The sequence below is a fragment of the Aspergillus uvarum genome, assembly GCF_003184745.1.
Source record: "Aspergillus uvarum CBS 121591 unplaced genomic scaffold BO82scaffold_51, whole genome shotgun sequence".
In the NCBI taxonomy this organism is placed as follows: Eukaryota; Fungi; Ascomycota; class Eurotiomycetes; order Eurotiales; family Aspergillaceae; genus Aspergillus; species Aspergillus uvarum.
In genome coordinates, this window is record NW_020291348.1 from 13,067 (window position 1) to 40,658 (window position 27,592).

Genomic DNA, 27,592 nt, shown 5'->3' on the forward strand with positions numbered 1-27,592 from the left:
TTACGACTACTACTACTGCTGCTGCTACCACGACGACAACGACGACAACCACAACCATTCATCTAACCATATTACCTTCACCTTCACACCCACCCTTCTTTAACTTACTCACTATCCCTTAACTGATTAAACCATTGATTATCACTCCGCTGCAACAAATACCGACTACCACCTCCTTTCCCCCCACTCCAACCACGCAACTTCAACACTCTTCGTCCACCTTCATCTATCCTTTCTCTCATCCCTCTTCCGTCCATTCATCCGCCCATCCGTCACTAAATTTCCCTCCCCGCCCCCTCCCCCTTGCAACTCGTTTGACTTCGGCTCAATCTCCTCCACTCACAGTAGGAAGAGGAGGGAACCAAGCATCCGGAGTACACCTTGCTCTTTTCCTCCCCTACTTTTCTCGGAAGGAAAATCAAAAAGAGAAAAGTGGAAGACAGTAATAGGTATCAGGCTTGACCGTGGTCTTCTGTCACTGATATATCACTACGACATTGATATATTACCGTCTTCTCCGTCTTTTGACTCGTGGTTCGCGGACCGTGTCCACTGCAAGCTGAGCAAGGATTTGTGACTTGCCGTGGCGGTGCCACCCTCGATCTCATACATCTGATCTGCTCCACTGGCGAAGAGAATATTTGAGGATTCTTACCTCATTGGCCCGAGCGAGTGTACTTCTTTTGTCTACTTAAGTGGCCTCTATCTCACGACTGCTTATTTCCGCTGCTTGTTTCGCTGTATGAAAAGCAGCCAAAGTTGACTACGGCCTCGTCTTCTCATTTTCCCCTACCTTAGGCTGGACAGCCACTCGTCGCTACTGCCCGCACTCTTAAAGGTAGACGTCAATACCCGCACCATGCCAGCTCCCTTAGTCAAGGTCCTGCATCGAATGCAAGAACTCTTCACCAACATTGTTGCAGCCCTGGAGGCAATGCTTCTATTCCCATCTCTCTTCCGCGACTCCTCCCGCAAGCGGCGGAAAGCTTTTCAGAGAGCTTATTGGGGACGTCGGACGCTGGATGACTTTGCGAGTGAGATCGATCGTCTGCTCACGGCACCTTTGTCTGTGCAAAACATGATCACAATGTCAGACAAGATTCGTGCGCAGTTCAAGTCCTGTCTTCAAGTCAGCCCGGTATGCATGTTGCCATCCTATAACCATGCTCTACCTTCAGGGGCAGAGAAGGGAACGTACTTGGCGCTGGATGTTGGAGGCTCCACACTTCGTGTAGCCTTGGTAGAACTGCGTGGTCAGGGGGTTATGCGTATCCTTCATGTGTCTTCCTCGTCAATTGATAATGATGTCAAGTTGCTGGAAGGAACGCTGTTCTTCGACTGGATGGCAACAAAGATCGATGCCATGTTACAAGAAGTACGCTCAAATTATGGCCGGGGCGATACCCCACTTTCCATGGGCTTGTCCTGGTCGTTTCCGATTGAGCAAACATCCATAAGCAGCGGATTGGTAATACATATGGGCAAGGGGTTTCATTGTTCTAATGGCACGGTTGGCCAGGAGCTCGGCAATTTAATTGTCCAATCCTGCAGAGCGCGTGGCCTGAACATCGAAGTGGATGCTATCGTGAATGACAGCTCCGCAACCCTGCTGTCTCATGCCTATCTGGATCCGGCGACTCGCATGTCCCTCATTTTAGGGACCGGAACAAATGTGGCTATTCATTTCCCTGTGCACCAGATCGGATTGACCAAGTTCGGCACCAGACCTCCAGGTTGGTTCAATTATGCAAAACACGTTATCATCAACAGCGAGATGAGTATGTTTGGTGGCGGAATATTACCTATGTCCCGGTGGGACGAGGTTCTGAACAGCACTCATCTTCGACCTGACTATCAGCCTCTGGAGTATATGATCACTGGCCGCTACCTGGGCGAAATCATTCGGCTTATTATCGTCGAGGCAGTGGACACAGCACAGCTGTTTGGCGGCAATCTTCCTCACTCAATGCGCGACGCTTACTCTTTTGACACTAGTATCATGGCTTACATCGAAGCTGATACATCGCCCAGCTTAACCTCTTCGACAAACATCTTGCAGAAGGAACATACGTTTACCACACCTCCGTCGTTGGAGGACATGCGATTTCTCCAGCGCATCTGCCAGATCGTCTCGAACCGAGCCGCAGGATATCTTGCGACAGCAATTCATAGCATGTGGTGCTTGCGCAATGAGGCAGAGTATCCGGAACTCACAGTTCCCGCCACCGCATCCCTCAAAGAGACGCAAGAGGTGACTGTGGTTGAGAGTGAATGTAGCCCCCTAAGCTTGTCGATCGCCTGCGATGGTAGTGTCATCAACAAGTATCCTGGGTTCAGAGATCGTTGTCAACTTTATCTGAACGAGCTTGTCAAGGAGATCCACACTTTGCAACTGCCTTCCATGTCGTTGGCAGAACCTTACATCCGCCTTGATCCTGCTCCAGATAGTGCTATTGCTGGAGCTGCAGTCGCTGTAGCCGTGGCTGTTGCAGATAAAAAACCAGAGTAGTCTTCAGAGGGGACATGATCTGGTGAGCAAAGGTGCCTGCGGTATGCATTATGAATTGCTCATTCCTCCAATAATCACCCAGCCCCATGCCAACCTTCTTTGCATTTTTAGGTGTTTTCTGCTGTGTTCGGGCGCTGTTGTGTCTGTTGCTTTTTCGAATGTGGGCAATTGGACGATGGTTGCCTCATTACCTGCTCCTTGCTTTGGGTGATTCACTGCCCATGCCATCGTCTGGGCTGTATTTCTAATCTAGGGTTTGTTTCCATTGCATATACGGGATTAATACTCATGCGCAGCATCTTTGAATACCAAGCGGCCAACGAGATAGATGGTTGAGGATTGTTTTATACACTTTGATGTACATAATCATAGTTAGCGGTACAAGGACTGTGTGATGCCCCACGGCCCCCTCGGACATATACAACACCTTGGCTTGTGCTGATCTTCAGAGACTGGTCTTCTCAACTCAAGATCCAGACGGGTCTCGCTGTACGAAACGTGGCTACACCAGACCGCGAATGGCGACAGTAGCACGTGTGCACACAAACATGACAGAAGGTCACGACTGGTTACAGTCTGCACAGATTGTTCTGGGAGGCAGATGAATTACTGCTCCCCACAAAGATCCAACAACAACTCCAGAATCCGCCGTTGCAACTGCAACAAATCGTGCCTGGTAATGAGCGTCTCTTTCTGGCCGCCAAACGGATTCACTACAGTCTCGGACTTGGCATCAGCGGCCAGCACCAGGTCTTTCCGGATACTGAAGAATGGAATCCCTAATGCACGCAGCTCCGCAATCATGGCATCGGCCATCTGCCTTGAAGCTCTGTAGACCTTCGCATCGTAGTTAGTCAGCTCGGCTTGATCTTCCTCGGCTGTCTGTTAGTCAAGTGCCACAAAGGCGCATTAGTCCAGTCAGATAAAAACCCAGTTCTGCTCGCGTTTCTGCGCTCGTGTCTTTTGTCTTCAAGGCCTGTCACGATAACGCCACCAGCGCAGTACGTACCGAGATTGATTTGTTATTGTCAACTGGCGCACCGACAGAGCGTCTAGTTGATTGAGAGTCAGAGAGAAACGATCTCTAGATAGTACCTGAGACCCGCTCTTTATTTTTCTTTTGTTTCGGGACCGGGGCGACCTGCATCGACCACGGAACATAGGGAATGCCAGGGGTTCCCCGCGACTGTTGGATTCCACTCACAGCACAGCATCGAGTTCCTTTTTCTTCTCCGTTCGCGCTTGCTGCTTCTTCGCCAACGCTTCCCGACCCTGCCACCACTGCTTTTCGTGGTCGTGCTGGCGACGGATCAACCATCGGATGCGGCTCTGGAGGTTCTCGTTCTGGGCCACTGTGCGCATGACGTGGCGGAGAGCGGCATTCCAAGTGGTGATAAATGAAGAGTCACCTGTTGTGCCATTTGGGGTTGTCTGGGCTCGCGGAGGGTGGGTATAGCTGGGGGTTTGAAAGGGCAAAGCCTTCTGCTGCTGCGCTTGCTGCTGGCGCGTCACGGGAACCGAGGGGAGGGTTTCTGATGGTTCGTATGGATCATTGTCTTCGGGGTCATTGGAATTGTAGGCCTGAGAGTTAGTGGGCGGAATAATGTCAAAAGATGAAGCTGGGGATTGTTGGTTGGATAGCGCAGAGAGGGTGCGCAGAACTGATGTCAGATCGGCTGAGTTGTAGTCCATTGTTTCGTGAGGGGGGGAGGGTAGTTCTTTCGCAGCGAGATATATAGGTAGTGGTAGGTATTGAACGCGATTCTGGGTAATATCAATATACTGTCAATATAATAAATGAAAGAAAATGGGAGTTGGTGGTTGCTGTTATTGTAGGTTGAATGAATGAGTTTAAGGAGTTGAGCCGAATTGGTGGTCGAAGGCGGGCTCTCTTTCCTTAGTGTTGCTCTTGTTCAATGCATCCATCGAACCTCTTCGTTTCCTCTGCTGAAAATTTCCCCGACCCCAACAAAACCTCCGCTTCCTCTACGATCCGCTCTCCATCTGTCTCCAGGATTTTCGGTTATTGGAGAGGGACCTTTATTCTGGATCCGGCCTATTGATATTGAACATTTAATAGTTTCGCTCGATTGCCTCTTCCCCACCCACCTCCCCCCCACCAAATCTCGAACGACAAGCACAGGAAATCCCGAGTCCGGCTTGAGGTCATACCATCATCCATCCATTATCCCCACGCTCCCTTCGGCCGCCTCCTTCCCTTTTCCCCTCAGTACACCTCTTTCTTACCGGCACATCGACGACTGGCACAATGTCTCGATCCGCCGCCGATGCGACCCGTTTCACGGCCACAGGGCCTTACGCCCACTCGAAGCCTGGTTCCGCGGCTCCGTACAAGCTCCCCGGCTTCATGGCCAATGCGGCCCAACAGCAACAGGGTGGACAGCCCGGAGGCAAACCCGAGACTCCCAAGGAGAAGGTCGAGCGGTTGCGAGCACAAGCCCGTGCTGCCCGGTTAGCTCAGTCGACGTCGCGCGTGGATCAGATGATCGACTTTGGCCGTCGATTCGCCAATAAGGCCCACAAGACCATGGTTTATACTCTTATTGCTGCATCGGGTATGTTGAACTGCCTTCCCTCCTTGAGCATGTGCTTGAGCAGAAGTTTCGAGTTAATACCAAGCTCGCTGCGGGGGAGCTGTTCCCTCGTTCCCTGCGCTTCCCCTTCTCTCCCTGGCCCCTCCTACGTCGCGATAGACGACAAATACCCATGAACCTCACGCAGCGACTGACCATAGAGCGAAACAGGCGTTTGCGGAGCCCTCACCGTCTACTCCATTGTCTCTCTATCTCTCTACAACCGCCGTCAGCGAACACTGTGGATCGAGAAGGAGCTACAGACCCTGCAGGACGCCAAGGTGGCCTATGTCAACGGAACCGCCACGCCGGAACAGCTGGAACTGCTGAAGAATGAGAAGATTGCCGAGATCTACCAACGAAAGAAGGATGAGGAGCGGCAGCAGCGCCCTTGGAACAAGGCGAAGCAGTACTTATTTGGGGGCTTGAAGGCGGACGAGGCTCCCGCCGAGGCAAACCCCAACCCCCTTCCCGAGAGCCTGGTCGCGGATGACAAGCCTCGCGTTCTCGAAGCCATCAATGCCGCGAAAGCGTCCGGAGAACTTGTCGCTCCCGCACAGCAGGGCCAGCTGGACACCCTGGCGGCCAATGCCGAGGATGCTGCTAAGCAGACGACGCGAAGCTGGACGAGCTGGCTCACCGGACGGTGAAAGGACGACGTATGGAAAATTAAGGAAAATACAGAGAAACTTATATGGGCTCGCGGGGGAGAGAGCAAAGCTTTCTCATACTGTCTGCTCGCAGCATTCCCCCCCTCCGCACGACTCCTGTTTCATGTTTCGCATGGCATTTTGTCGTTCGTCTCTTCCTTCCTCTCTTCTACCACATTTGGGGTTGTGGCGTATCCTGCTTTTTCTCTTCTGGGTGTGTGTGTGAATGTGTGTGCGCGCTGCGCCGAGATGTACCAATCTATGTGCTGTTGTTCTATTTGCGAGACTGCGCAATTCCAAAGTGCGGTTTTGCCATGCCGATGTACATATACCTATATTTCTATTCTTTTTATTTTTTATTTTTTCTTTTGATGATCTTACTACATCAGCTACTTATTTGCAGATGCTAAGCTAATTCGACAATAGCACCGGCCGAGCTGCTGTGTTGCTGTGTGAAATGTGAAGATTCCATTGATTCGACTGTACGTTTCAAATTGCGTGCAAATTATTGGACAACTAGATGTAAACCCGAACCAATCGCAGAGGACGCAAGATGATTATGCCAAACTTTTGATACTACCATGAATCAAGGCCCTGACACCAAGCTCCCAAGGGCCACTGACGCGAGCACACAAGACCCAATATGTGGACAAATTAGTGGAATGAAAGGAAAACGAAGAGAATCATTATCGTCACCGAATTAAAGGCAGGGAAAATCAGAGCGCCCTGGCTATGGTATCTAAATCAGACCGTCTCGAATAAACAGAAGGGAAACCGATCACGCCTGAACTGTCGGAACAGTCGTGATGGCTTATTCAGCAGCAACCTTGGCCTTGGCGGCGCGTCTGGCACGAATGGCATCTGCCAAGTCTTCCAGGACAGTGACCGTGGTCTCCCAGTCGATGCAGGCGTCCGTGATACTGACACCCTTGCGCAAGCCGGAGGGACCCTGGGGGGGGACCTTCTGGTTACCCTCGTTGATATTGGACTCGATCATAACACCGACGATAGCATCCTGGCCCTCACGGAGCTGGTCACTAACTTCCTTGGCCACCAAGGGCTGGTTGCGGTGGTTCTTGTTGGAGTTACCGTGCGAGCAGTCAACCATGACAACCTCGCGTTGCCCCTTTCCACGGAGGGCCTCACGGGCAGCCTTGATGCTCTCACGGTCGTAGTTGGTACCCTTGTTGCCTCCACGGAGGATAACAAAGCCGTGCTCGTTACCAGAGGTCTTTGTAATGGCAGCCAGACCCTGCTTGGTGACACCCAAGAAGCGGTGGGGGTGAGCGGCCGCGCCAATGGCATCAATGGCTACGGTCAGGTTGCCATCGGTGCCGTTCTTGTAGCCGATGGGGAAACTGAGACCAGAGGCGAGCTCACGGTGCAGCTGGGACTCGGTAGTACGGGCGCCGATGGCACCGAGAGAGATGAGATCTGCAAGGTACTGGGGGGAGATGGTGTCCAGCATCTCGCTGGCAATAGGCAAGCCCATGCTGGTTAGGTCTGCATAAAGACGGCGGGAGACACGAAGACCCTTGTTGATGTTGTAGGTCTCGTCAATATCCGGATCGTTGATCAACCCTTTCCAGCCGACCGTGGTGCGAGGTTTCTCCAGGTAAGCACGCATGATGACACAAAGGTCACCAGAGAGCTTCTCAGACAGTTCCTTGAGGCGACGGGCATACTCCAGAGCCGTCTCGGGGTCATGAATGGAGCAGGGGCCAACAATCACGAGCAGGCGGTCATCCCGCTGCTCGATGATCTCAATTGCCTGGTTGCGGCCGGCACGGACGGCCTCTAATGCGCGCGCAGGCTAGGACAATAGTCAGTTTTATCATTCAAGGAGTTTAGCAGGTTGGTGAAGAGGGGAAAGGTAGTCTGATTTTATGATATGGCCCCATGGTGGCTCACAATGGCCGAGGAAGCGGTGCGGAAGTGGTATGACTCACAGCAGGGATCTCGGTCTGCAGAAACTGGGGGGAGAGGAGGGGATCATATCCCAAGACTACGAGGACACAATGATTAGCAGAGAACGATCTCGGGCGCGCTTATGCAATTGTATACTCACCACGAGTGTCCTCGCTGACTTCGGTGGTGCTGATCAAAGGCATTGTGGTGAAGGGAGACACGCGAAATGTGCTGGTAAAAAATTAATGGGAGTAGCTGTTTGTGGTATACCCGAGGAGGGGTAATGAACAATGACTGAACAAGTGGGAGTACACTTCAGACTCTCCCGTTCTTTTGAATTGATTGAAATAAAATTAGCTAGACGTCGGCCAAGCTAGCGAAAAGATGAGAAGTTAAGTGATTGACAAGATGGGAGGGGGAAAGAAAGAAGGAAGAAAAAACAGAATCAGATGCAGATTGGCAAGCGGAGTTCAAGTTTAGAAAGAAGAAGAAGATGGATGGATGGATGGAGGTAACAAGACGGGGACTGCACCGAGTGGGCCCCGCGATCGGACTGATTCACACAAATGAAAAATTAGGAGCCTCGATTAAGGTTGTATGGCAGGAGAGGTACCGAACCGTATTGACTGTATTGTCCTTGAAACAATACCACTGGGCAGTAGGCACCCTCTTTCCTCCGGTCTTCCCTCCACTACTGTACCTATGACAGACTCTACACCATCGACATACATTACTGTATGTACATAGTGAGAGTCCACAGTCCACAGTCCGGACTCCGTTGAGGCTCCGCGCAGATATCACACCCATCCCAGGCAGACCTTAATTTGATGGGCTGGAATACGCTCCGACCTGCGGCCAAATGCACTGTAACCGGGGTGAGATGGTGACGTCCTCCGTTTTGCGGTCCGATCAATAGGTAGGTATGCGCATAGCTGAACCTCACCTGCCAGTGGTGACACCAGAGAGGTCGATCTCGTAAAGATCCTAGGCAATCGCGACTCAGCCCTCCCCGGCAGCAGTTTGGTGCTGCGTTCCATATGTTGCTTCACCGCTAGACTAAAACGTGCCGAACTTGAGGCACTGACAGTTCGACCGCCTCGTTGTCAGTTCCTCTTGCAGACGTAGTACAGCGGGAAGCGTGGTCTCGGTGTCCTGGCTCATAGAACTGGGTCATAGGACTGGGAGTGCTGCCAACGATAATGGATCAAGGCCACACACGTTCAAGGTTCCGTAGGCAACCATCCCAGCAGGGAATTGGCCAGCGATGTCCTTTGCAATACCATGACCTCTGAAACGGCCAGAAAAACTCATCATCCATGATAATATACCACGCAATTCTAAGTCATGATGGACTGACCTTACCCCACATGGCTTGACCAGCCAACTGTCGGTGTAGTGTTGATTTCGTCTGGTAGCTATAAAGGTTGCCTTGTATCAATATAACTCACTCTAAGTACGTATCCACAAACTTTGTTTGGCGGAAGAGGTCATGCTGCCTTCGGTGCGAGCGACCTGGCTCAATTTTGAAAGTGCCGCAGGGCTTTAGTACTGGGCTGCAAGGCGCAGTCCATGCTCCATCTGTCCAACCATTGTGACTCTATGAAACATGCTGAAGCAGATTCGTATAGATTATTCCGGGAGGCTACCTAACAGCCTCTTCCGAGATCTCTAAGGCAGCCATGCTGTATGGACTATCACTGGTAGATCAAATTGAGGTGTCAGACTATTTGGGCCACAATTGCCGAGAGTCAGCGTTCAGCACTGCTGACGGTCACCTGGTCAGGGCCATACCACAAAGTAGGTCTGCAAGCCATGGACTGAGCTGGGGGCTTGCTCAGTCACAGACACACAAATACCGATGCTTTGAAATTACCCATACTCGAAATCTACCAAGCGGCCCACGACGGCAGGTTCCGTGTGGACCTGGAGGTAGTTTAACGGCTGCATATCCTCCACAATCCCCATGCAACTGACAACCCACTGAACCAGGGGTAAGGCAATGAGCTTCCTCGAGAGTGGGCTGGAGATCAGTGGTCGACGAATGAACCAGAGTATTGATGATGCTAGCGAGTAGAATTTAATTAGTGGGTCAAGGGAAGGGAAGAGCTCTTTTATTTTCCGTTGAAAAATGATTGAAAGGTGTGTCCAGGAGAAGAGAAGGGGAGGATCAAAGGGTGTGGTGCGCGCATTTACTGGGGCCGGAGTAGTGTTTTGCGGGTTTGGGAGGGAATTGCTGGCGTGTAAGCGTTTTGCCGGAGAGGAAGGGAAGAACGCTTCTCCCGGATGCAGTAAAAAGCGGCCAATCCCGCATGGTTATCTCTGACCCAGTGGATACCTCTTGTTGAGCGATAGTCTAATAACCCATAGGAAGATCGATGTCCTGTATTCTAGGTTCCAGAGTTGCAGATTGACTTTTTCCTCCAGAAGTATCCGTTAAATCAATGTTCTGGTGGGGGCTCAGTTGCCCTTTAATGCCTTCTCGAATCTCGTCCCTCGTCCTCATTCATGGAAGAACCTCCTCTCCTTTCCAATCCCAACATCGACCTCGCCCGTCATTATTCCCGGGTTCCATTGTACACAAGAACTGAAGCAGCCTATTAGCAGAGTCGAGAGGTTGTAACATGTTTCGTCCATCCCAGTATTCTTTCGTGAAGTCCGTCTGGACGGTACCGGGATGCATCGCTATCGCTAATGCCCGGTCATTGCTCCGAGTGCGTAGATATAAGTCAAAAGTTTTCGCTATTTGAAACACAGAGGCCTTGCTGGCACGGTACGAGTACCAGCCTCCAGTTGCGTTGTCCGAAATTGAGCCAACTCGTGCAGCCATCATGGCGTATATGGCATGTGATGGGAGGTTCCAAGAGCAATCGTCCTTCCGAGGCTGTGAGTCTACCAGAAAGGGCTTCGAAGACTTGGTAGGCAAAAAGGGTGCAAGGTGCTTCATCAGCAGCATGGGGCCGAGAGCGTTGACCTTGTAGCTATTTAGAGCGCTGGCAGCATCAATTTGCGATGGTGATTTTTCGACGTGTAAGATTCCAGGAACGGTGATAGCTATACGGAGAGCAGCGTCTGGATACTCTCCTCGAATATGTGAGGCCATTGCTTGAATGGTAGATTCATCTAACAGAGTATTCAACAGGAGGACAAGCAAAGAAGATTGAGGTTTGGCCAAGTAAAGAGCTTCGTACCAGTCACGTCCATTTGTAAAACCCTCAGTCGCTCTCTTGGGTCACCGGATCGACTCTTGACTGCTTTTAACAGGCTATCTCGGACTTCATCACAATTCCTTCTCGCAGTTGCGATGACGGGTAGATTCGTGTGAGACAGCAGCTGTTGGGCAAAGGCGAAACCCAGTCCTTTCGAGGCAGGAGCCACGAGGGCGAACCCGTTGCCTGGAGATACCATTGATTGATGAGCTAGGCTTGCGAAGTAAGGTCTAGCTATTGGGCTGGGAAGGATCGGAGCTCAACTGTCGAGGAAACTCCATTCACAGGAATGATTCGAGCAACCATGACCGGCAAGAGTGACATCATCAATCATTGATACTCTGAGGCACCCATACTCTACATACCTTGATACTCGTACAGAGATCTTAGAGCAGGCAACACCATAGGTAAGCGTTCATGTGCGCGGCTGTTGCATTGTCATGCTATAACCAAGGAAGAGATCATCACTACTCTAGTTGGATACTTAAGGCTGAGCGTCTCAGTCACGATGATGTTCCTAAGTTGGTTTGGTAACAGCTTAATTGTATAACTGGTATTGGCTGTGTAATAAAACTCCAATGCGGGTGTATCGTGCTGTACTGGGTATTTTTCTGTCGGAGGAATATCAATTTACACCTAGTAGTAAGCAAAGCGAATATCCTGCGAGAGCTCATTGGAAGGTTGTCCGATATGTGGCCTGAGGCTTCCATCCATGATCGCTTCCAGTTCTGGACTTTCCCTTTGCTTGCTTAACTTGAACTGAGCGCGTTCCTACCCCGGGTTTTGATGCATCCTTGGCCAACACCATCTTCCATAGACAGGTGAAAAATGAGCAGTCAAACAAATGGTGTTTGAATTCGCCTCGATATAGCTCCTGCAACTGCTCGGGCATTTGGAATCTATTTTCCAATGTACCGAACTCCCATCTCTCGATAAAAACAGGGGGGCCCCAGTCACTGTTCACACTGCCTTGCCATACTCGAATGGGTGAAGTCACCTCCAGTTCGATCGCTTTCTCACTCGCTCTCTTGCAGTACTGCTCCCAGATTAGACATGTTCACTTATACCGCCAAGCGTCCGCGGGAGAAGGAGGACCATGAGCCCGATGGAATCACAACTCATGAAAAAAAGGTAAGCCTGTAACTGAAGTCCAGAAAACCGTGATGTAGTGCTCACAACAGACAGAAACATCGCTCTTTGCCTCTACGTGCCTCTCCCCAAACAAATAGCAGTTTGCCGTTCTTGAAAAGTGACCATAATGCCCTACAAGTCGGCGTATCGAGTTTGACCTCAGCAGAGTCCTCGGAGGATGATAATGACCATGGGCAGCGTGGCGAAAACCCTCACAGCTGCTTAATGGAAGCGGAGTACCAGCAGGCCCAACCAGTGCTTTCAGCCGCTCGGTTTGGCACGGAAATGGACGTTGACAACGGCAGCAATATCGGTATGGATTCTGTTGACGAGAGCTGCAATGACCGCTCACAACAATCCCCGATACCACCCAGAGTCATATACCGCTCACTCACAATAAGCGAGCAACAGACTACACGCCTCGCCCATGGAGCCTGCCCCTCTACAGTCAATTCCACCGAGAACTTAGAAAATCGAAATGGTGCATATCGCACACGCCGCGATGCTTTGGATGACTTGTACAACGACCGCAATACAGCTTGGTGGCGTGATCAACATCTTCCCAGCCCCGTTAGTGACGGCGGTGCCATGGCCATCAGTAGTAAAGATTCGGCTAGTGATGCGGATATGACCTACACTATGTCGCGCCCGGCGTCCCCTTCTTCTGGACAAATGAGTGGCATGTATACGAACATGTGTGAATCGGATCCTTCGCCGGGTTTCATTAACGGGGGTCAAACTAGCCCAAAGAAGTTGACATTTTCGATGGGCTACCGGTCTGATTGTGATAGATGCCGACGCAAAGTTCCTGGTCACTACAGTCACATCATACGCGGTTGATATTTTTATGATACCCTAGGCTCACGGTGTTTCTCGATGAAGATTTCAGTAAAGAGTTGTGATTCTTGGTCTCCCTCACAGAATGTAGATCTCCACCTACAGAGTCGTATCATAGATCTATCTACTTTGATTTGCTTACCTATTTCGGAATGCACACTTCTAGACCTCCGGAAATGTAGCCATGGCTACCAGGCACTGTCCGGTCATTTCCGACTGCGTGTTCCGATGAAGATGACATAAGCATTCGGATCCGAACAAGACGGAACGGATTCAACTGGCTATTTGCCATCGGAAAGCAGACCGTACCTAGTCGATAACAGATAAGGTAAGGTAGATCGATGGAAAGTACATATTTGGGCAGGCGAGAACAGCAATAGATCACTCAAATTGACCACCAAGAAAAGAAGAAATACGGAAGGAGAGGGGGCGGGGTTCCCGTCACTGGAATATTTGTAGTTGAATACGTACAACACAACACTTCGGCAAGGCATAGCCGTAATCAGATCCTCAGATTTACCCCCCTCCGCCTTTCCCCGCGGCTGTCCGCTTAGCCGATCTTCACTGCCGGCAATTCGGTGGCTCCTCCAGAACGGCTCGTCCACCAGCAATGGATCCCGAGCCCCAGAATTTCCTACCATGGCGGTCCTTCTTCGTCAATAAGTATGCTAGCGCTCCCCAGTTTTCTTCTTTTTCCTGTCGGAAACGAGGCACGAGCTGCGACTTCTGCTCTAACGTGATATCCTCTAATCTTCTGATCCTCTGATCCTCATTCCAGTTCAAGGAAACCCCTAGATCTACTTCACAATGGCCTCTCCGATTCCCCGGGGCCTGCGCCAGGTCCTTCAGAAGTCTCCCAATGACATTGTCATTCTCTCTTCTCTCCGTACGCCTGTCACTCGGGCGAAGAAAGGTGGCTTCAAGGATGCTTATCCCGAAGAGCTCCTTGCCAACGTGCTTCGTGCCACTCTTGAGGCGAACCCAAACCTTGACCCGGCCCTAATCGACGACGTCGCCATCGGTTCTGTTCTCCAGGAGCTCGGCGGTGCCAAAGCTGGCCGTATGGCGCAGATCCATGCTGGTTTCCCCAACACCGTCTCTTTCCATACTATCAACAGACAATGCTCGTCCGGCCTGGCTGCTATCTCCACTATTGCCAATGGAATCCGTGCCGGCGCGATCAACATTGGTGTCGGTGGTGGAATGGAGTCCATGACCCGCAACTACGGTTCCCGCGCTATTCCCACTGTCCTCTGGCCTGAACTCAAGGAGTCATACTCGCAGGATGCCCGGGATTGCATCATGCCGATGGGTATCACTTCGGAGAATGTCGCCGCTCGCTACGGAGTCTCCAGAGCAGACCAGGATGCTTTTGCCGCCGAGTCGCACAAGAAGGCAGCCGCGGCGCAAAATGCCGGCCTTTTTGACTCTGAAATCGTTCCCGTGAAGACCCTGTCCTACGATCCCGCGCACCCCGACGCTGCTCCCACCGAAATTACCGTCTCCAAGGACGATGGAATTCGCCACAACCTGTCAGTCGAAAAAATGGCTAGCTTGAAACCCGCCTTTTCTGCCGATGGTGCCAGCACTGCTGGAAACAGTTCTCAGGTCAGCGACGGTGCTGCTGCGGCCCTGCTGATGCGCCGCTCTACGGCTACTGAGCTCGGCTTGACCTCTTCCATCAGGGCTCGCTGGGTGGCCTCTGCTGTTGCTGGCTGCGCTCCCGACGAGATGGGTGTTGGCCCTGCCGTTGCCATTCCCAAGCTTCTGCAAATGCTGGACATGAACGTTTCCGACGTTAACATCTGGGAGATCAACGAGGCCTTCGCGTCCCAGGCTCTGTACTCCGTTCGCAAGCTTGGAATTGACGAGTCCAAGGTCAATCCCAAGGGTGGTGCTATTGCCATTGGTCACCCTCTGGGTGCCACTGGTGCCAGACAATTGGCGACCCTTATTCCTGAGCTTGAGCGCACGGGCCAGGACGTCGGTGTTGTTAGCATGTGCATTGGAACCGGTATGGGTATGGCTGGCATGTTTGTCCGGGAGTGAAAGTGATGAAAGTGAGGATTTCATTCTGTACAGTTTTTTTTTTTTTCTTTTACATTTTCATGATTTCAGCGTAGACGCATGTATATACACCCACAATTCATGAAGTATTATTTTCCCAACGGCCGTGTTTTCGTCGATTGCTTGCTCTTTAGAATCTTGATAAAAAAATCTTGACATTCGACGACTGTATAATTTCTGGTGTGTACTGCACGGTAGTTAGTTACCTAGCAATTTACGTGGACGGTGGTTCAGCATGAGTATTCTTCCCGGCGCCAAGCCCGGTAGTTCATCTCACGTGATAAACCGTCCGGAGTTCATGAAACTTTTCCCAAGACTGGCCGAAGAGTCCCCGACAGCAATCCCGCAACGCTGCAGTCATGCGTCCCTCTGTGCGTTTGTTGAACCTGGAGGTGCCCTCTATCCAGGGGGCCCGATCTCTCTATGTCTGCTCGGTCTGCAGACATGAAGCGCGTCCTCGTCCGATTGTCGCCCGCCAATTCTTGCGCAACGCCTCCAACGCGAACTCGCTGACCGAGAAGGTGCGCCGCAAGATCTGGGGCACCGACAACCCCCCCGGTCTTAAAGACCCCTATGGTGGAGAGGGTGCTCTTGAGCGGAAATTCAAAAGCAAGCAAGCTCCGACGGTAGTAGAAGAAGAAACACCTGAAGCCTCGCAGGCGCTCGACACCGCTGACTCCAAGGCCGCTGCACCCGCTGCAGACGACTATGAGCCGGCGACAACATGGGAGGGTCTCGATCGCGTCGGCCACCTCGGTCGGTGGTCTGACCTTCCTCCTGCGCCGACTGACGCATACAAGTCGTAAGTGGTCCTCTGGCAGTTCGGCCATTCCGCCTTGTTGTCATATGGGAAGCGAAACACTTCCGTATAGTTGTTCGTTGGGCTTTGAGCAAGTGTTTAATGAGTTTTTTTGTAAAACAGATTCCAGTACAAGAAGAAGATTACTAAGAAGGGCCTACTCTCAATCGCGGCTCACCAGGCTGTCGTCGAGCTCTGCCTCATGCACCAGCTGGGTAAGCCCTTGACGAGCGTCTGTGATGTCGAAGAGCACGATCAGTCGGTTTTCAAGTTGATCTGGAAGACCAAGGTGGTACCTAACACGGATGGACAATGGAATGCGGCACTGGAGTATCCCAACAAAGAGGCTGAGGAGGCTCTTGTCTATGTTTTTGAGCAAATCGGTGGCCAAAAGGTCGCTCCTGAAACGGAAGAAGTGTCGCAGGATATTGAAGAGGCAGAAGAAGCGACAAACGACTCGACAGACATCCTCGGCGCTGAAGAGACCAAGCAACCTTTCTTTGGTTACCAAACTATTCGTGACAATGGTTTCTTGTCTCTGTCGCTGAATGACCCGGCCACGAAGTTTGCTGTCAGTTTCCGTTCCCCCTTCGCTCTTCATCGGGCAGCTGATGCCCCTTGGTCATTCTCAATCTGACGCAGTTACTGACTCATTTCGAATTTTAGTTCTTGAAGAGATTCTCCCAATTGACTGGCCACTTCTTCCCCGACCCTGCTGTTCATTCGATCGCCACGGTTCAGCAGGCCGTTGACCACGTTCAGCAAGTCGTGAAGCCGAAGCCGAAGAAGCTGGCTGATTACCTGGCCAATAATCAGCGGTACTCAAACATGCCCAACATTAAAGTCTTCGCCAAGAGACAGAAGCGTTCTGACAGGGATGAAGAATTGGGCCGCAAGAAGCTCATTGAAGCCGAGCTTCGCGCCAGAGGTCTTATTGAATAGACTGCAATGATAGTGGGTTCGGGGTATGTCCCCGACGTTTAAATTTCTAGTTCTTGTAGCATGTTATTTGTTAAACCCTTGCTGTACAATAGGAAGCAATGTCTTGTCCGTTAATGTCGTTAAAGTATCAGTACACAAATTCAAATCTATCAAACAAAGGGATTAGGGTCAAGAGCTACATCCTATGGGTTTCCCAACTTTCACCGAGAGAAGCAAATCCTTGAAATGCCAGTTTTGTGACATGAATGAGCATAATGCAAGAAGATACTCAAGCTCGGTGCCTAGAATTTGCAGGAAGGGTAAAACCTCGGGTCATGAAGTCGGTATTCTTTGACATTCCATCTTTACCGGATTCCTTCGTGAAGAGACTGCTCAAGTTGTCATTATGTCCCATCAGCTTGCGTCGCTTTTTCTTCTCATTCTCCTCCTCAAGTACACGAGCAGTCAGCATGGCGGTGGCCGCATTCTTGATTCCACTAGGAGCATTTGAAGTAGGCGTGGACGTGTTGCTACGGCTCGCAGTGGCAGTTTCTTCCCCCGCGCGCAAGGCTGACGATGACACTGGCTTTAACTCTTTCCCCGGCTTGACCTCTGACTCGGTACTGGCGACAGCATCGCCATTGGCGTGCTTCTTCCGTTTTTTCGAACCAGGCGCCTTCTTCAAAGAATGTGTCAATCCTTGCTCGGCAAGCTTCTGGCTTCGCTCGATCAGCTGTTGCTTATCTGACTCTTTCGCCGGGAGTATGGTGATCACATTGTCGCTAGCGTAAGGTTCGTCGCACTACATGCACGCCTGTTAGCGCAATCCAATTATCAGGGGCGTAGCGGGTTCGTAAGCACCTGTAAGCACCTATCGCCCTTCAGCTGACGGATCGCTTCTTCGGAGAAGACATGTCCGCAAGGAATCAGGTAGACGGATTTGACACTCGGGCCCAACTGCTTGGCGGTGACTGGACAGATCCAGCCCTCGCGCTTCTCGTGCTTCCCAGATGGATGTCCACCGTGCTCGGTGTCAACTTCGAACTTCAGCTCCACGACGTCACGGAGACTCTTCACCCGGCCACAGAGAAACTCATCACAGTCGGCTTTCGAGCTGATACCCTCGGCTTCATCTCCCGGTAACAGATATCGTAGGACGGAGTCTTTATTGAACAGGTTTCCGACGGAGTCGGAGACGATAGGCCGCATTAACTGTTTATGCGACAGGGGACATGTGTTCCAAAAGTGTTCCTGCAATTCGCGCTGCGTTTCTTTCAATTGCGCCGTGCTGGGATTCCGGGCGGCTTCGCGAACGAGCTCGCGGCGAGTGGGGATACTGAAGATGGGAGAGATTAGTGACTTTGTACACCACGGAACCCAAAAGATTTAGTCCTGTACCTTCCACCATCATTACCCATTGTCTTTTGTTTGTTCTGACACCCGAAAGGACAGAAAGTGGTAAAGTTGATCTCAAAGTGCTGGAGAAAGATGCTCCCGCTGGTGAGCGACGCCGGTCGCCACTTTAGATCGGGACCGATTGAATTGATAAGGGGCTGACTAAGACGCTCTGGGCGTCTCCCCGGATTGCTCGATGGAGACGTGCGTTATCAACAGCTGGCCAGAAGCTCTCTCCACATTTCTGTTTATTGAATCCCTCTTACGGTGACTGGACGCTCCGCTTCCGGTCGCAATAGTGGTTTGCGAGTCAAGCTCAAGGCTGCCGCTATGATACTTCCTCAGGGATCGCTTTTCTTTGCCAGCATAGCTGCATGCTCGACTGTGGTAGCTGCTGCGGGTGATGCCTCGTCTCGACCCCGGGGAGTCGGACCCGAGTGTGCGTATAACTCTTCTCTGCTACTGTTCTCTGCGATCACTTGAGCTTGATGCGCCCGCTTAGTCTCTGATGTTAATTGCCTTGCCATCTTCATTTGATTTCCCTTGCCAATCTACGTTCCATGAATCAAGCTCCCTCGGACGCACCCGAACAAACTAACACAATGGTTGAATTTCACAGTCGCAAAGTTCTACAAGGACGCCACAACATTCACCTGTATCTCCCACCCATCGATTCAGATCCCAATCTCCGCTGTAAATGATGACTACTGTGACTGCCCCGATGGTAGTGATGAACCCGGCACGTCGGCCTGCGCTCATCTTTCCCGGAACTCAGCATTGACAGTGGCCGACCGGCCAGGGAACAGCGACCTCGAACTCGTCTCTGCCCTTCCGGGTTTCTACTGCAAAAATAAAGGCCACAAGCCATCCTACGTTCCGTCACAACGAGTCAATGATGGTATCTGCGACTACGAACTTTGCTGTGATGGGAGCGACGAGTGGGCGCGGGTCGGCGGCACCAAGTGTGAAGACAAGTGCAAGGAGATTGGGAAAGAGTGGCGCAAGAAGGAAGAGAAGAGGCAGAAATCCCTGACGGCGGCTCTCAAGAAGAAGCGCGACCTGCTTGTGGACGCGGGCAGGCAACAGAAGGAGGTTGAGGACCAGATCAAGAATCTGGAGGTGGAAATCCAGGCCCAGGAGATCAAAGTCACGGATCTCCAGACCCAATTGGAGAAGGCCGAGCAAGAAGAGAAGAGCAAGGTAGTCAGGGGTAAGAAGACTGGCAAGGCCAATGTCTTGGCCCAATTGGCCAAGGGTCGTGTCGAAGAGCTTCGGGACGCACTGGTGAACATCCGCAAGGAAAGGGATGATACCCGCGCACGGGTGAAAGAGCTCGAGGAAATCCTATCTAAGTTCAAGGTAGAGTACAATCCCAACTTCAATGACGAGGGTGTCAAGCGTGCTGTGCGCAGTTGGGAAGATTATGCCGTCAGGGGAACCCTTGAGAGTGCCACGAGCGCTGCCCAGGACAATGATCTGGACGAGTTGGTCAAGCCAGACGATGCCCGATCTGGAATCAATTGGGAGCAATGGGAGAACGAAGACGAGGGCTGTGAGACTGACTCTAGTAAGTACACCCACTGCGTTGGCGGCCTTACCTTTGGTTGATATTGACGGTGAGTAGCCATGATCTACCAGCTGGCAGCTTATTTGCCCCCCTCACTGGTTGAGTTCATCGAGACTAAAGTGGTCTCCGTCCGGGGTTTTCTTGAGGAGAACGGTATATTGCCCAAGAAGGACGAACCTACGACGTCCGAATCCAAGGTCGTGTCAGACGCTCGGGATGCTGTCAAGTCGGCTGAGAAGAGTCTCGAGGACTCACGAAGACAGTTGGAGACCCACAAATCCGACCTTGAGACAGACTATGGTCTTGCATCCATCTTCCGTGCATTGAAGGGAGTATGCATCTCGAAGGACTTTGGTGAATATACGTACGAGCACTGTTTCCTAGATCACACCAAACAAATTCCCAAGAAGGGCGGTGGCTCGATGCGGATGGGCAAGTACTCTGGCATTGGGTCTGTTAGTGTGGACGTGCTCGACGAGTCTGGAGATATAATTCCCGAGGAGAAGGTCGCCCTCCATTATACCAATGGACAAACATGTTGGAACGGACCGGCACGATCGACCACGGTCGTCTTGGAGTGTGGTGAGGAGAACGAGATTCTGAAGGTGGCCGAAGATGAGAAATGCGTCTACTCGATGCTCGTTACCTCGCCGGCGGTTTGTCCCGGCGGTGAGGAGGAAGGGAATGTTGCCCCGAGGAGCAAAGATGAGCTGTGAGAGACTGGCTGTACTCTACTGACATGCTTGTGGGGTCATATATAGTTAGCGTCAAGTAGTTCATGCTTAGTAGGAAATGTTTTGAATAGCATATACGGCAATCGAAGTTGCGTTGTGTTTTGAAGGCCGAATCATCATGATCAGCTGGTTACAGTAGATGCTCTTTACGCCGGAGACCTCCCCTCAACAGTCTGCCAGGCAAGTATGTCTATCCAGAATGCGAATCAGGGTGACGATTTGAGTTACTTCCACTGTTTACTTGGTTTCAGTCGTGATTGGTGCGGCTATCGCGGTGACTCCATCAAGGGAGAACCGGGAATTTATACTAGTTTGTGTATAGTACAGTGGTAACCTACGTTAGGGTTTGAAGCAACCCAGCACTGCTACTCCGTGCAATAGTAGAGAAAACCTGTGACCGGTAAGTTTGAGTTCTTTCAAGTGGAGCCTGATTGAAGTTGGGTGCCTTTTCTGGTCAACAGGAGGGGTAGGGCGGGGTGGTTTTAGTACTGCTACCACAGTACGTACGGTGTATCAGAGCATCCGTAGTTACAGTATCCTAGTCGATCAATGATCGAATAAATATCTATTGGAACCACAGACCCCTTCACAAAACAAGAATCTAGCACGGTAAGATCCACGATCGAGCAGCCAGGACGACTCTTCTCAGTCCACGCACGCATGCTGATACCCACTTGATTCTCCATATCCTCGTTATACAACTCAGCTTCCACCTCCTTGCCCCATCCACAGCGGCTTCGACGTGGCGGCACTGATCATCATGACTTCAAGGATCACCTTCTACGACCCGCAATTGTAATTGGGCCTGCTATGGAGGAATACTTTCAGGGCTATCACAGCAGAGAAATGATTCTAGGGTCGGCGATTAGAGATACCTGGGATAACCCGTCTGCCAGGCATTGTAATCGAGAAACAAGATAATCAATCCGCAGAACGTGCGACAATTGCCTGCATGTATCATCAGCCCACCACTCAAGCAATCTGCTTCAGCAGTAGGTGCTTCATCCTGAGGGGCAAAGAACCCAGTTGCCTGCGGTGGGATCCATGCGGGTCGCACTGTGGGTTCAGCAAGCATGAAATCCTCCAGTCATGCTCGCCAAAGCCATGCAGAACGCTGAAAAGAAAGGGAACAAGCCGTTTGCTTGCCCCTAGTGAAGTATATACGTATGGATCAGCAGACGCCGTGCAGCAGTGTTGGTGGGATGGAATTCAAGCGCAGAGCTCACCCTACAGTCAATAATGAGAAAGTTATAAGAACCCTCTCCCTCTTTTGACCTGTCTGTTTTAAATCATTCATCCTGCACGATCCCACGATTCTTTCCACAGACCTTCTTTCTATCTCTCACCAAGCAAGTTCAACAGACGCAAGTCTACCTCGCATCCAAACTATCATCATGTCTCCCTGCACCTGCAACTCCTGCGCCACCAGCTGCGCTGGTAGCTGCAACTCCTGCTCTTGTGGCAGCTGCTCTGTATGTATCACCGCATGGCTTGGGCTACATGACTCGCGACTGGAAGCTATACCAGCCTGATAGAGTGCTTTCGGAAGCTAACATATTGGGAAAAGCACTAAATGAATCGTCCTATAACCCGCTCGATGCGGGGGACTGTGCGATCTCTGATCTCTGATGGACTTCTTTCGTGCTTATCGGAACTATGACCATGGTTGTTTGTTGACTGGCGGAAAGTGGTGTGGGACGAGACTGTCTTGTTTGAAATTCGCATGTCTCTTGTTTCTACTCTCTTGATGAGCCTTGTCATGTGCGGCGGACTGGTGCAACTATGAAGAAGAGCCTTTACAGAACTTGAAATGATCAGAAGCGGTTTTGACCAATAAACTTTGTGATCCGAGTATGGCGGCTTCTTCAAGCAGATTAGATTTCCCCGAGGCTCTGGTTGCACGACCTAGTGTGGCAGATATGCCGAATACGTCGTGCTACATAACGTGCGTAGCTGAGTCACTGGCTTTGGATTCCTCTATGTGCTTTGAGACTGAGAGTATATGTGCAGTAGGCCTTATCTCGGGGGAAACAAGCATGCTGCAGCCCTCTATAACGGCTTGAGAGCCCTACATGATCTAGCAGGAAGGTTGAGTTGTAGGTAAGATTATTGTCCTCTGTTGTGGTTTGATTTTGATCTTATATGGCCATAGATCTTATCGATCTAACATATACATAGAGCTAGGCAGGGCCCTTTGAACCGTGGACCAGAACCATCTTGACTTGTTCACCACAGAGCTCAACTCCGCACCTGATTTATTTCTTAAGGGGTCAAAGAGGTCAGCGTGCCATATTTGGATAAATCACTATTTAACCTGAAAGGGATGCAGGTAAACATACCGGGCACTTGCACTGGCCGGCGGGGCACTGGCAAGAGGCGCCGCAGCTGCAACCGTGGTCGGAACCTGTTAAGAAGGCGAGCGAGATTTAGCAAACGTGGCTGACAAGTGATCCATAATGGCTAGCAGAGACAAAAAAAAAAAAAAAGAAAAAGCAAGCCGCGATGTCCGAAGGCAGGCAGGCGAAGGGGAAGCGGGGAGTCATGGGTCATGGGTCATAAATCATGATAACTTGAATCAATTCCATGAACCCCGCCATTGAATTTACCCCGCCGCGCATTAGGCCATCACACAAACATGACAAAACAGAAAGCAAGGAAAGTCAAACGATATAAAATGACTTACCCATGATTATGAGACTAGGAAGGTGTTAAAGTAATGGGTGGATAGGCAAGGAGTATCCTTGGATTTGAGTATTGGGGAGGAGCGAGGAAGGAGGAAGTTGTTATTGTGGTCTGTGGCACGGGAGAAAAGATACTTAAAAGTTCATGGCGGGGTCATTCAACCCGGTATTTATACTTCGCCAGGCTAGAGCTACCTAAATGAATCGATACTCGACAACGAATAGTAACTTTACTGTACAGTACTATACTCGACCGTGACCCTCTTCTCATCCTCTTAGCGGGCCTGAGACATGAGCACATTTCTGCAGGTCAGGCTGATTTTGGCTACTCAGGACCGGCGCTGCCCACCAACCACTAACTTACCATTTGTAGTGTATGGACAGTATTGAAACCAAGAAAAGTAGTATTAATCCTGCCTCGGGGTGCGCTCATAACGTTACTCTCTTCCGTGTTGTCGTTATCCTTTCTCTCCTGTTTCCAAATGGTCTGTCTGACTAGGTGCAACAGGATCTATATTTCCCAAATTGCAGCCAACGACGAAGCTAAGAGTATCCAAATATCATGCAGCGTGCCATCTCGTGTTTGTGCGGGAATCTTGCACAGGATGTCAGTCTGGAGCAGTCTACAGATCATTCAACCCTGAATCTCTGCCACTGCACCGCCTGTCGCACGACTACGGGCATGCTGTGCTCTATATACTATCCCCTACAAGCAAGGCCACAGAACTTGGACAGGATGCGCGAGTACCAGCAGTCCGAGAGTATAGTTCGATATTTCTGTAAAACCTGTGGCGCCCATGCCTTGGCGTATTCGCGGCCTTCGGAACGATATTTCGTGGCAGCCGGATTGCTGGTGGATAATGCGAATTCGCCTCGGACTCGATCGGTGCGGCATTGGCGGGCTTCTGAAACGCGCGATGGTGGCCTGACTTCTTTCCTCGAGGGGGAGCCTGCAACCATGGCCTCGACCTGCTGGCTTCGTGCTTACTCAAATAGTGATAGTGATAGAAGCTGCTCGGAGGCGAAGGCGAATCTCGGGCGCTCGCCCCAGGACTCCATGGAGCTGCGAGGGCAGTGTCACTGCGCCGGCGTCGAATTCTACGTTACTCGACCGGACGCTTCCTCCACCGAGGCAACATCTCCATGGTCGGATCTACTGGTTCCCTACTACGCCAATTCATCGGAGAACCCTGCCGATGTCAAGTGGTGGCTACGGAATGCGAACACCAGGTATTTGGCTGGGACCTGCGCCTGTCCGTCTTGTCGTCTAGCCAGCGGGTGTCCAATCCAACCATGGGCGTTCATCCCAAAGGCCAATCTTCTCGATGCCCGTAAAGCGCCGTTCGAATTCGGTGCAGGCACCATGCAGCGGTTTGAAAGTAGTCCGGGCGTTTATCGGGAGTTTTGCAGCCGCTGTGGAGCCTCAATCTTCTGGCATAGCGATGAAAGACCCTTGTTGATAGATGTCAGCGTCGGAATGCTTCATGCAGATGAGGGTTCGCGAGCAAGCCATTGGCTAGAGTGGGCGACCTCGAGAGTTAGTTTTGCTGAGATGGCTTTGGACAAGACTTTGATCGACCGGCTACAGATAGGTCTTGAAAAGTGCGAAGTCGGAGATGAATAGCCAGTTGACTGGAGCTGTGGCTCGGCTGCATGTGGATGGCTGCCGACCTCAAGCTGTAAATAACGAGAAAGTAGTTGTACTTGTAGTTGCTTAGTGGTAAAATCTGTCTCCTGGAAGTTGCACGTTGGCTTCCATTTTACTCCCCCATTCACTTGCATGCCCGTTCACCCCACCCACCGCCTTCCCGAAACAGGCCGATGCGATGCGCTCCCGTCTCGTCCACTTCCTAAAGAGACGGAAAAAAAAAACCACAATGAAACCGACGCATCGAACACGGTAGAACACGCGCCATTTCTTTCCTTATTCTCCTCAAGGTCCAGTCGCGTCCCGTCCCTGAGTATTGGGCTTCTCCTTTCATCAACATGCCACCGGCCTATGAGTTCCGGGGAAATGACCGACGGTCATCGTATCGCCCCAAGCAAGAATTCACCTTTCGTTATCCGCGCCCTGGTACCTCCGAGCGTCCGCTACTGAGAACCAGAAGAGAAACTACGCCAGAGCAGCTGCTAGCACAGGGAACGTCGGACAGTAAACCTGGCTTAAAATTTGCGTCTATAGAAAACCTCAGCGACAGCGAAGAGGCGGATATGGACGTTTCCTCTGATGACGATGCGGATGCCACTCATCCACGCAAGAAACGCGAGGTCGAGTCCAACAGTACCACAAATACCACCCCCCCTGCGGCGCCCACTCCCCGGTGGTCTAACCCTGATCCCTATACTGCGCTACCCCCGCCCGATGATAGTCAGTCAAAGCGAGTGGATGTGGTCAAATTAATTCGCAAGGCTCGGATCGCCGCTGCAACGCAGCCCGCACAGACGGATGCAGTAACTACCAACGAGGACTTCATCTCACTTGGTGGGCTGGGTGATGATGAGGATGACAGGAACCCCCCGGAGAACGCGCCTACCGGCCCTAAGCGTCAACTTGACGCAAGAGATTCGGCGCTGGGCAGTCGAAAGAGAACATATGATGACGAATTGAAGGGCATTTCGAAGAAGACTGGTAAACCACTGAGTCGGTTTCATAACGATGGCTCGATTACTGATGAATGGAGGGTGCGCCCACTTCAATCGGGTGCGCCCTGGCTACATCATATGGCGCCTACCTTACACTTGGGTACCAGGTAGGGGTCGATCTTCAAGCCAAATAAAAAGTTGGCTTCTGCTGACCCTGTGACAGATTGCACAACGAAATCTTAAGCTTCTATCACTGGGTGAAGCCGGTGTCTTATGAGCAAATCGTGCGAGAGGACTTGGTATCTAGACTGCAGACTGCATTTCAGAGCAGGTACTACGGTGTCCAATTGCGTCCCTTCGGTTCTTTTGCGTCCGGCCTTTACCTTCCCACTGCGGATATAGATCTGGTTCTACTTTCAACGAACTTTATGCGCCATGGGATCAAGACTTTTGGCGAGCGGAAAGGTCAAATCTACGCATTTGCTGCATTTCTGAAGAACCAGAGCATAGCTGTGCCCAACTCAATTGAGACGATCGCCCATGCTCGTGTCCCCATCCTCAAATTCGTGGACAAGACTACGGGTCTCAGAGTGGATCTTTCCTTTGATAACGACAGTGGACTGGTTGCCAACGAAACCTTTAAGCAATGGAAGTCTGAGTACCCAGCAATGCCTGTTCTGGTGTCCGTGATCAAGCAGTTCCTCCTTCTTCGAGGCCTCAATGAAGTGCCCACTGGTGGATTGGGTGGGTTCTCGATTACTTGTCTTGTCACAAGCTTATTGCAGCACATGCCGTATGGTCACTCGGCACCGAACCTAGGCAGTATGCTCATGGATTTCTTTGAATTCTACGGCAAACATTTTGACTATGAAAATGTTGCCATCCGTTTCAACCCGCCTAGTTACTTCAATAAGGTGAGTGCCGTCACAACTAGCTGAACAACAGAGCTGACAGTATGGCTTCAGAAGGTCTACGGCTCCCGAGATAACAACCCTCGTCTCTCGATCGAAGATCCTAATAATGCTGATAATGACGTTTCTGGCGGCACACGAGAGATTGCTTTGATCTTCCGGTCTTTTGCTGAAGCTTACAGACGGCTCAAGGCACGAATGATTGCAAACGCCAGGTCAGAGGATCCTAAGGCCAGCATCTTGGAAACCATTATTGCGGCAAACTACGACGAATATACCGAGCAAAGGTGGCAACTGCGCCAGATCTTCGACAGCGATCCCCGCTTCGTTCATCTCCATCAGCCTCCCACACCCCCACCCCCACCCCCACCTCAAGGCTCACCCCCGGCTAATACCGCCCCGCCACCACCCCCTCTGCCTCCCAATTCCCCTCCGCCCGTGAAGGAGAAGGAGAAGGTTACTAAGCTGCAAAAGAAGCAACAAGCGGCGCGAGATCGTGCGACACGTCTTAGGCGACTACGACCAGACCTTCCATCTGTTCCCAGTTCCATCACCAATGAGCAAGCAATGAGTCTTGGTGGGTATAAGACCCAGTCAGACATGGATCGGGATCTTATGCAGCGCGAGAAAGAGTCCAACACATCTAGCGAAGACTAAGCCCGTGGCATGGTACAGTCGAGCGCATGTTGTTTGTACAATCCTCCATAATTCATCAGCAAGTGCATTGATGCCATATGCTTGGTGATGATGACGATGTATTCCCCATGGTGGCATTCTGTTATCTATTCTTCTTGCGTCTTTTTGAGCGTTAGATACCCAATTTATGTAGACTTGGAAGGCGTTATGGGAGAAAGTGCTTGGGCTGGCCTTTTGTTGTCTCTCTGTGGTCAATGGGAGAAATAAGGCTGCGCCTGGGGTTTCACAGATTGGTTCGCGGTTCTCACCACTTGAAATGCCTGATAGGGAGGAGATCTTGGAGTCTCGACAGGGCTAACATGTGTGCAGAATTACTGACGTACTTGCCTCAGCCGATTCGCAATGGGAGATGCTTGTCTTTTCGCTCCGCGATGAGGTCTTAGCCGCAGAGACCAGCGGCTCT

General features: G+C 51.3%; 12 protein-coding genes across 12 annotated transcripts; 8 read left to right on the top strand and 4 right to left on the bottom strand.

The window, feature by feature from the left end:
- Window positions 1–859: 859 nt before the first annotated feature.
- On the top strand, window positions 860–2,509 carry BO82DRAFT_367212 (putative hexokinase; the record flags this gene model as incomplete). The annotated part of the gene is made up of 1 exon (XM_025637073.1): window positions 860–2,509. One exon carries the CDS (start codon window positions 860–862, stop codon window positions 2,507–2,509), a length of 1,650 nt encoding a protein of 549 aa, XP_025489078.1.
- Window positions 2,510–3,115: 606 nt separating this feature from the next.
- On the bottom strand, window positions 3,116–4,201 carry BO82DRAFT_290158 (uncharacterized protein; the record flags this gene model as incomplete). Its single annotated transcript, XM_025631674.1, has 4 exons — window positions 3,116–3,196; window positions 3,257–3,391; window positions 3,519–3,561; window positions 3,714–4,201. The coding sequence occupies 4 exons, from the start codon at window positions 4,199–4,201 to the stop codon at window positions 3,116–3,118; spliced, it is 747 nt and encodes a 248-aa protein (XP_025489079.1).
- A 275-nt stretch (window positions 4,202–4,476) lies between these two features.
- Window positions 4,477–6,112, top strand: BO82DRAFT_356872 (cytochrome c oxidase assembly protein COX14). Its single transcript, XM_025635853.1, has 2 exons — window positions 4,477–5,085; window positions 5,275–6,112. The coding sequence occupies exons 1-2, from the start codon at window positions 4,779–4,781 to the stop codon at window positions 5,751–5,753; spliced, it is 786 nt and encodes a 261-aa protein (XP_025489080.1). The 5' UTR covers window positions 4,477–4,778; the 3' UTR covers window positions 5,754–6,112.
- An 85-nt stretch (window positions 6,113–6,197) lies between these two features.
- On the bottom strand, window positions 6,198–8,206 carry BO82DRAFT_316204 (3-deoxy-7-phosphoheptulonate synthase). The gene is made up of 3 exons (XM_025632574.1): window positions 7,822–8,206; window positions 7,703–7,758; window positions 6,198–7,566 (listed from the first exon to the last, which is right to left on the bottom strand). Exons 1-3 carry the CDS (start codon window positions 7,862–7,864, stop codon window positions 6,565–6,567), a joined length of 1,101 nt encoding a protein of 366 aa, XP_025489081.1. The 5' UTR covers window positions 7,865–8,206; the 3' UTR covers window positions 6,198–6,564.
- Window positions 8,207–10,031: 1,825 nt separating this feature from the next.
- On the bottom strand, window positions 10,032–11,210 carry BO82DRAFT_356875 (short-chain dehydrogenase/reductase). The gene is made up of 2 exons (XM_025635854.1): window positions 10,850–11,210; window positions 10,032–10,781 (listed from the first exon to the last, which is right to left on the bottom strand). The coding sequence occupies exons 1-2, from the start codon at window positions 11,064–11,066 to the stop codon at window positions 10,165–10,167; spliced, it is 834 nt and encodes a 277-aa protein (XP_025489082.1). The 5' UTR covers window positions 11,067–11,210; the 3' UTR covers window positions 10,032–10,164.
- A 420-nt stretch (window positions 11,211–11,630) lies between these two features.
- On the top strand, window positions 11,631–12,953 carry BO82DRAFT_385482 (uncharacterized protein). Its single transcript, XM_025638183.1, has 2 exons — window positions 11,631–11,998; window positions 12,053–12,953. The coding sequence occupies exons 1-2, from the start codon at window positions 11,921–11,923 to the stop codon at window positions 12,836–12,838; spliced, it is 864 nt and encodes a 287-aa protein (XP_025489083.1). The 5' UTR covers window positions 11,631–11,920; the 3' UTR covers window positions 12,839–12,953.
- A 367-nt stretch (window positions 12,954–13,320) lies between these two features.
- On the top strand, window positions 13,321–15,069 carry BO82DRAFT_147418 (thiolase family protein). The gene has a single exon (XM_025630130.1). The coding sequence runs from the start codon at window positions 13,643–13,645 to the stop codon at window positions 14,882–14,884; it is 1,242 nt and encodes a 413-aa protein (XP_025489084.1). The 5' UTR covers window positions 13,321–13,642; the 3' UTR covers window positions 14,885–15,069.
- Window positions 15,070–15,242: 173 nt separating this feature from the next.
- BO82DRAFT_356878 (mitochondrial 54S ribosomal mL50 protein) lies at window positions 15,243–16,947 on the top strand. The gene is made up of 3 exons (XM_025635855.1): window positions 15,243–15,704; window positions 15,825–16,272; window positions 16,368–16,947. The coding sequence occupies exons 1-3, from the start codon at window positions 15,262–15,264 to the stop codon at window positions 16,641–16,643; spliced, it is 1,167 nt and encodes a 388-aa protein (XP_025489085.1). The 5' UTR covers window positions 15,243–15,261; the 3' UTR covers window positions 16,644–16,947.
- On the bottom strand, window positions 16,678–18,113 carry BO82DRAFT_356880 (uncharacterized protein). Its single transcript, XM_025635856.1, has 3 exons — window positions 18,021–18,113; window positions 17,484–17,958; window positions 16,678–17,424 (listed from the first exon to the last, which is right to left on the bottom strand). Exons 1-3 carry the CDS (start codon window positions 18,038–18,040, stop codon window positions 16,912–16,914), a joined length of 1,008 nt encoding a protein of 335 aa, XP_025489086.1. The 5' UTR covers window positions 18,041–18,113; the 3' UTR covers window positions 16,678–16,911.
- Window positions 18,114–18,246: 133 nt separating this feature from the next.
- On the top strand, window positions 18,247–20,412 carry BO82DRAFT_316221 (putative protein kinase C substrate). Its single transcript, XM_025632575.1, has 3 exons — window positions 18,247–18,456; window positions 18,637–19,584; window positions 19,642–20,412. The coding sequence occupies exons 1-3, from the start codon at window positions 18,348–18,350 to the stop codon at window positions 20,298–20,300; spliced, it is 1,716 nt and encodes a 571-aa protein (XP_025489087.1). The 5' UTR covers window positions 18,247–18,347; the 3' UTR covers window positions 20,301–20,412.
- A 3,019-nt stretch (window positions 20,413–23,431) lies between these two features.
- On the top strand, window positions 23,432–24,727 carry BO82DRAFT_147491 (GFA family protein). Its single transcript, XM_025630131.1, has one exon. It carries the CDS (start codon window positions 23,562–23,564, stop codon window positions 24,621–24,623), a length of 1,062 nt encoding a protein of 353 aa, XP_025489088.1. The 5' UTR covers window positions 23,432–23,561; the 3' UTR covers window positions 24,624–24,727.
- Window positions 24,728–24,889: 162 nt separating this feature from the next.
- BO82DRAFT_147499 (putative topoisomerase family protein TRF4) lies at window positions 24,890–27,267 on the top strand. Its single transcript, XM_025630132.1, has 3 exons — window positions 24,890–25,749; window positions 25,806–26,496; window positions 26,548–27,267. Exons 1-3 carry the CDS (start codon window positions 24,986–24,988, stop codon window positions 27,148–27,150), a joined length of 2,058 nt encoding a protein of 685 aa, XP_025489089.1. The 5' UTR covers window positions 24,890–24,985; the 3' UTR covers window positions 27,151–27,267.
- Window positions 27,268–27,592: the final 325 nt, after the last annotated feature.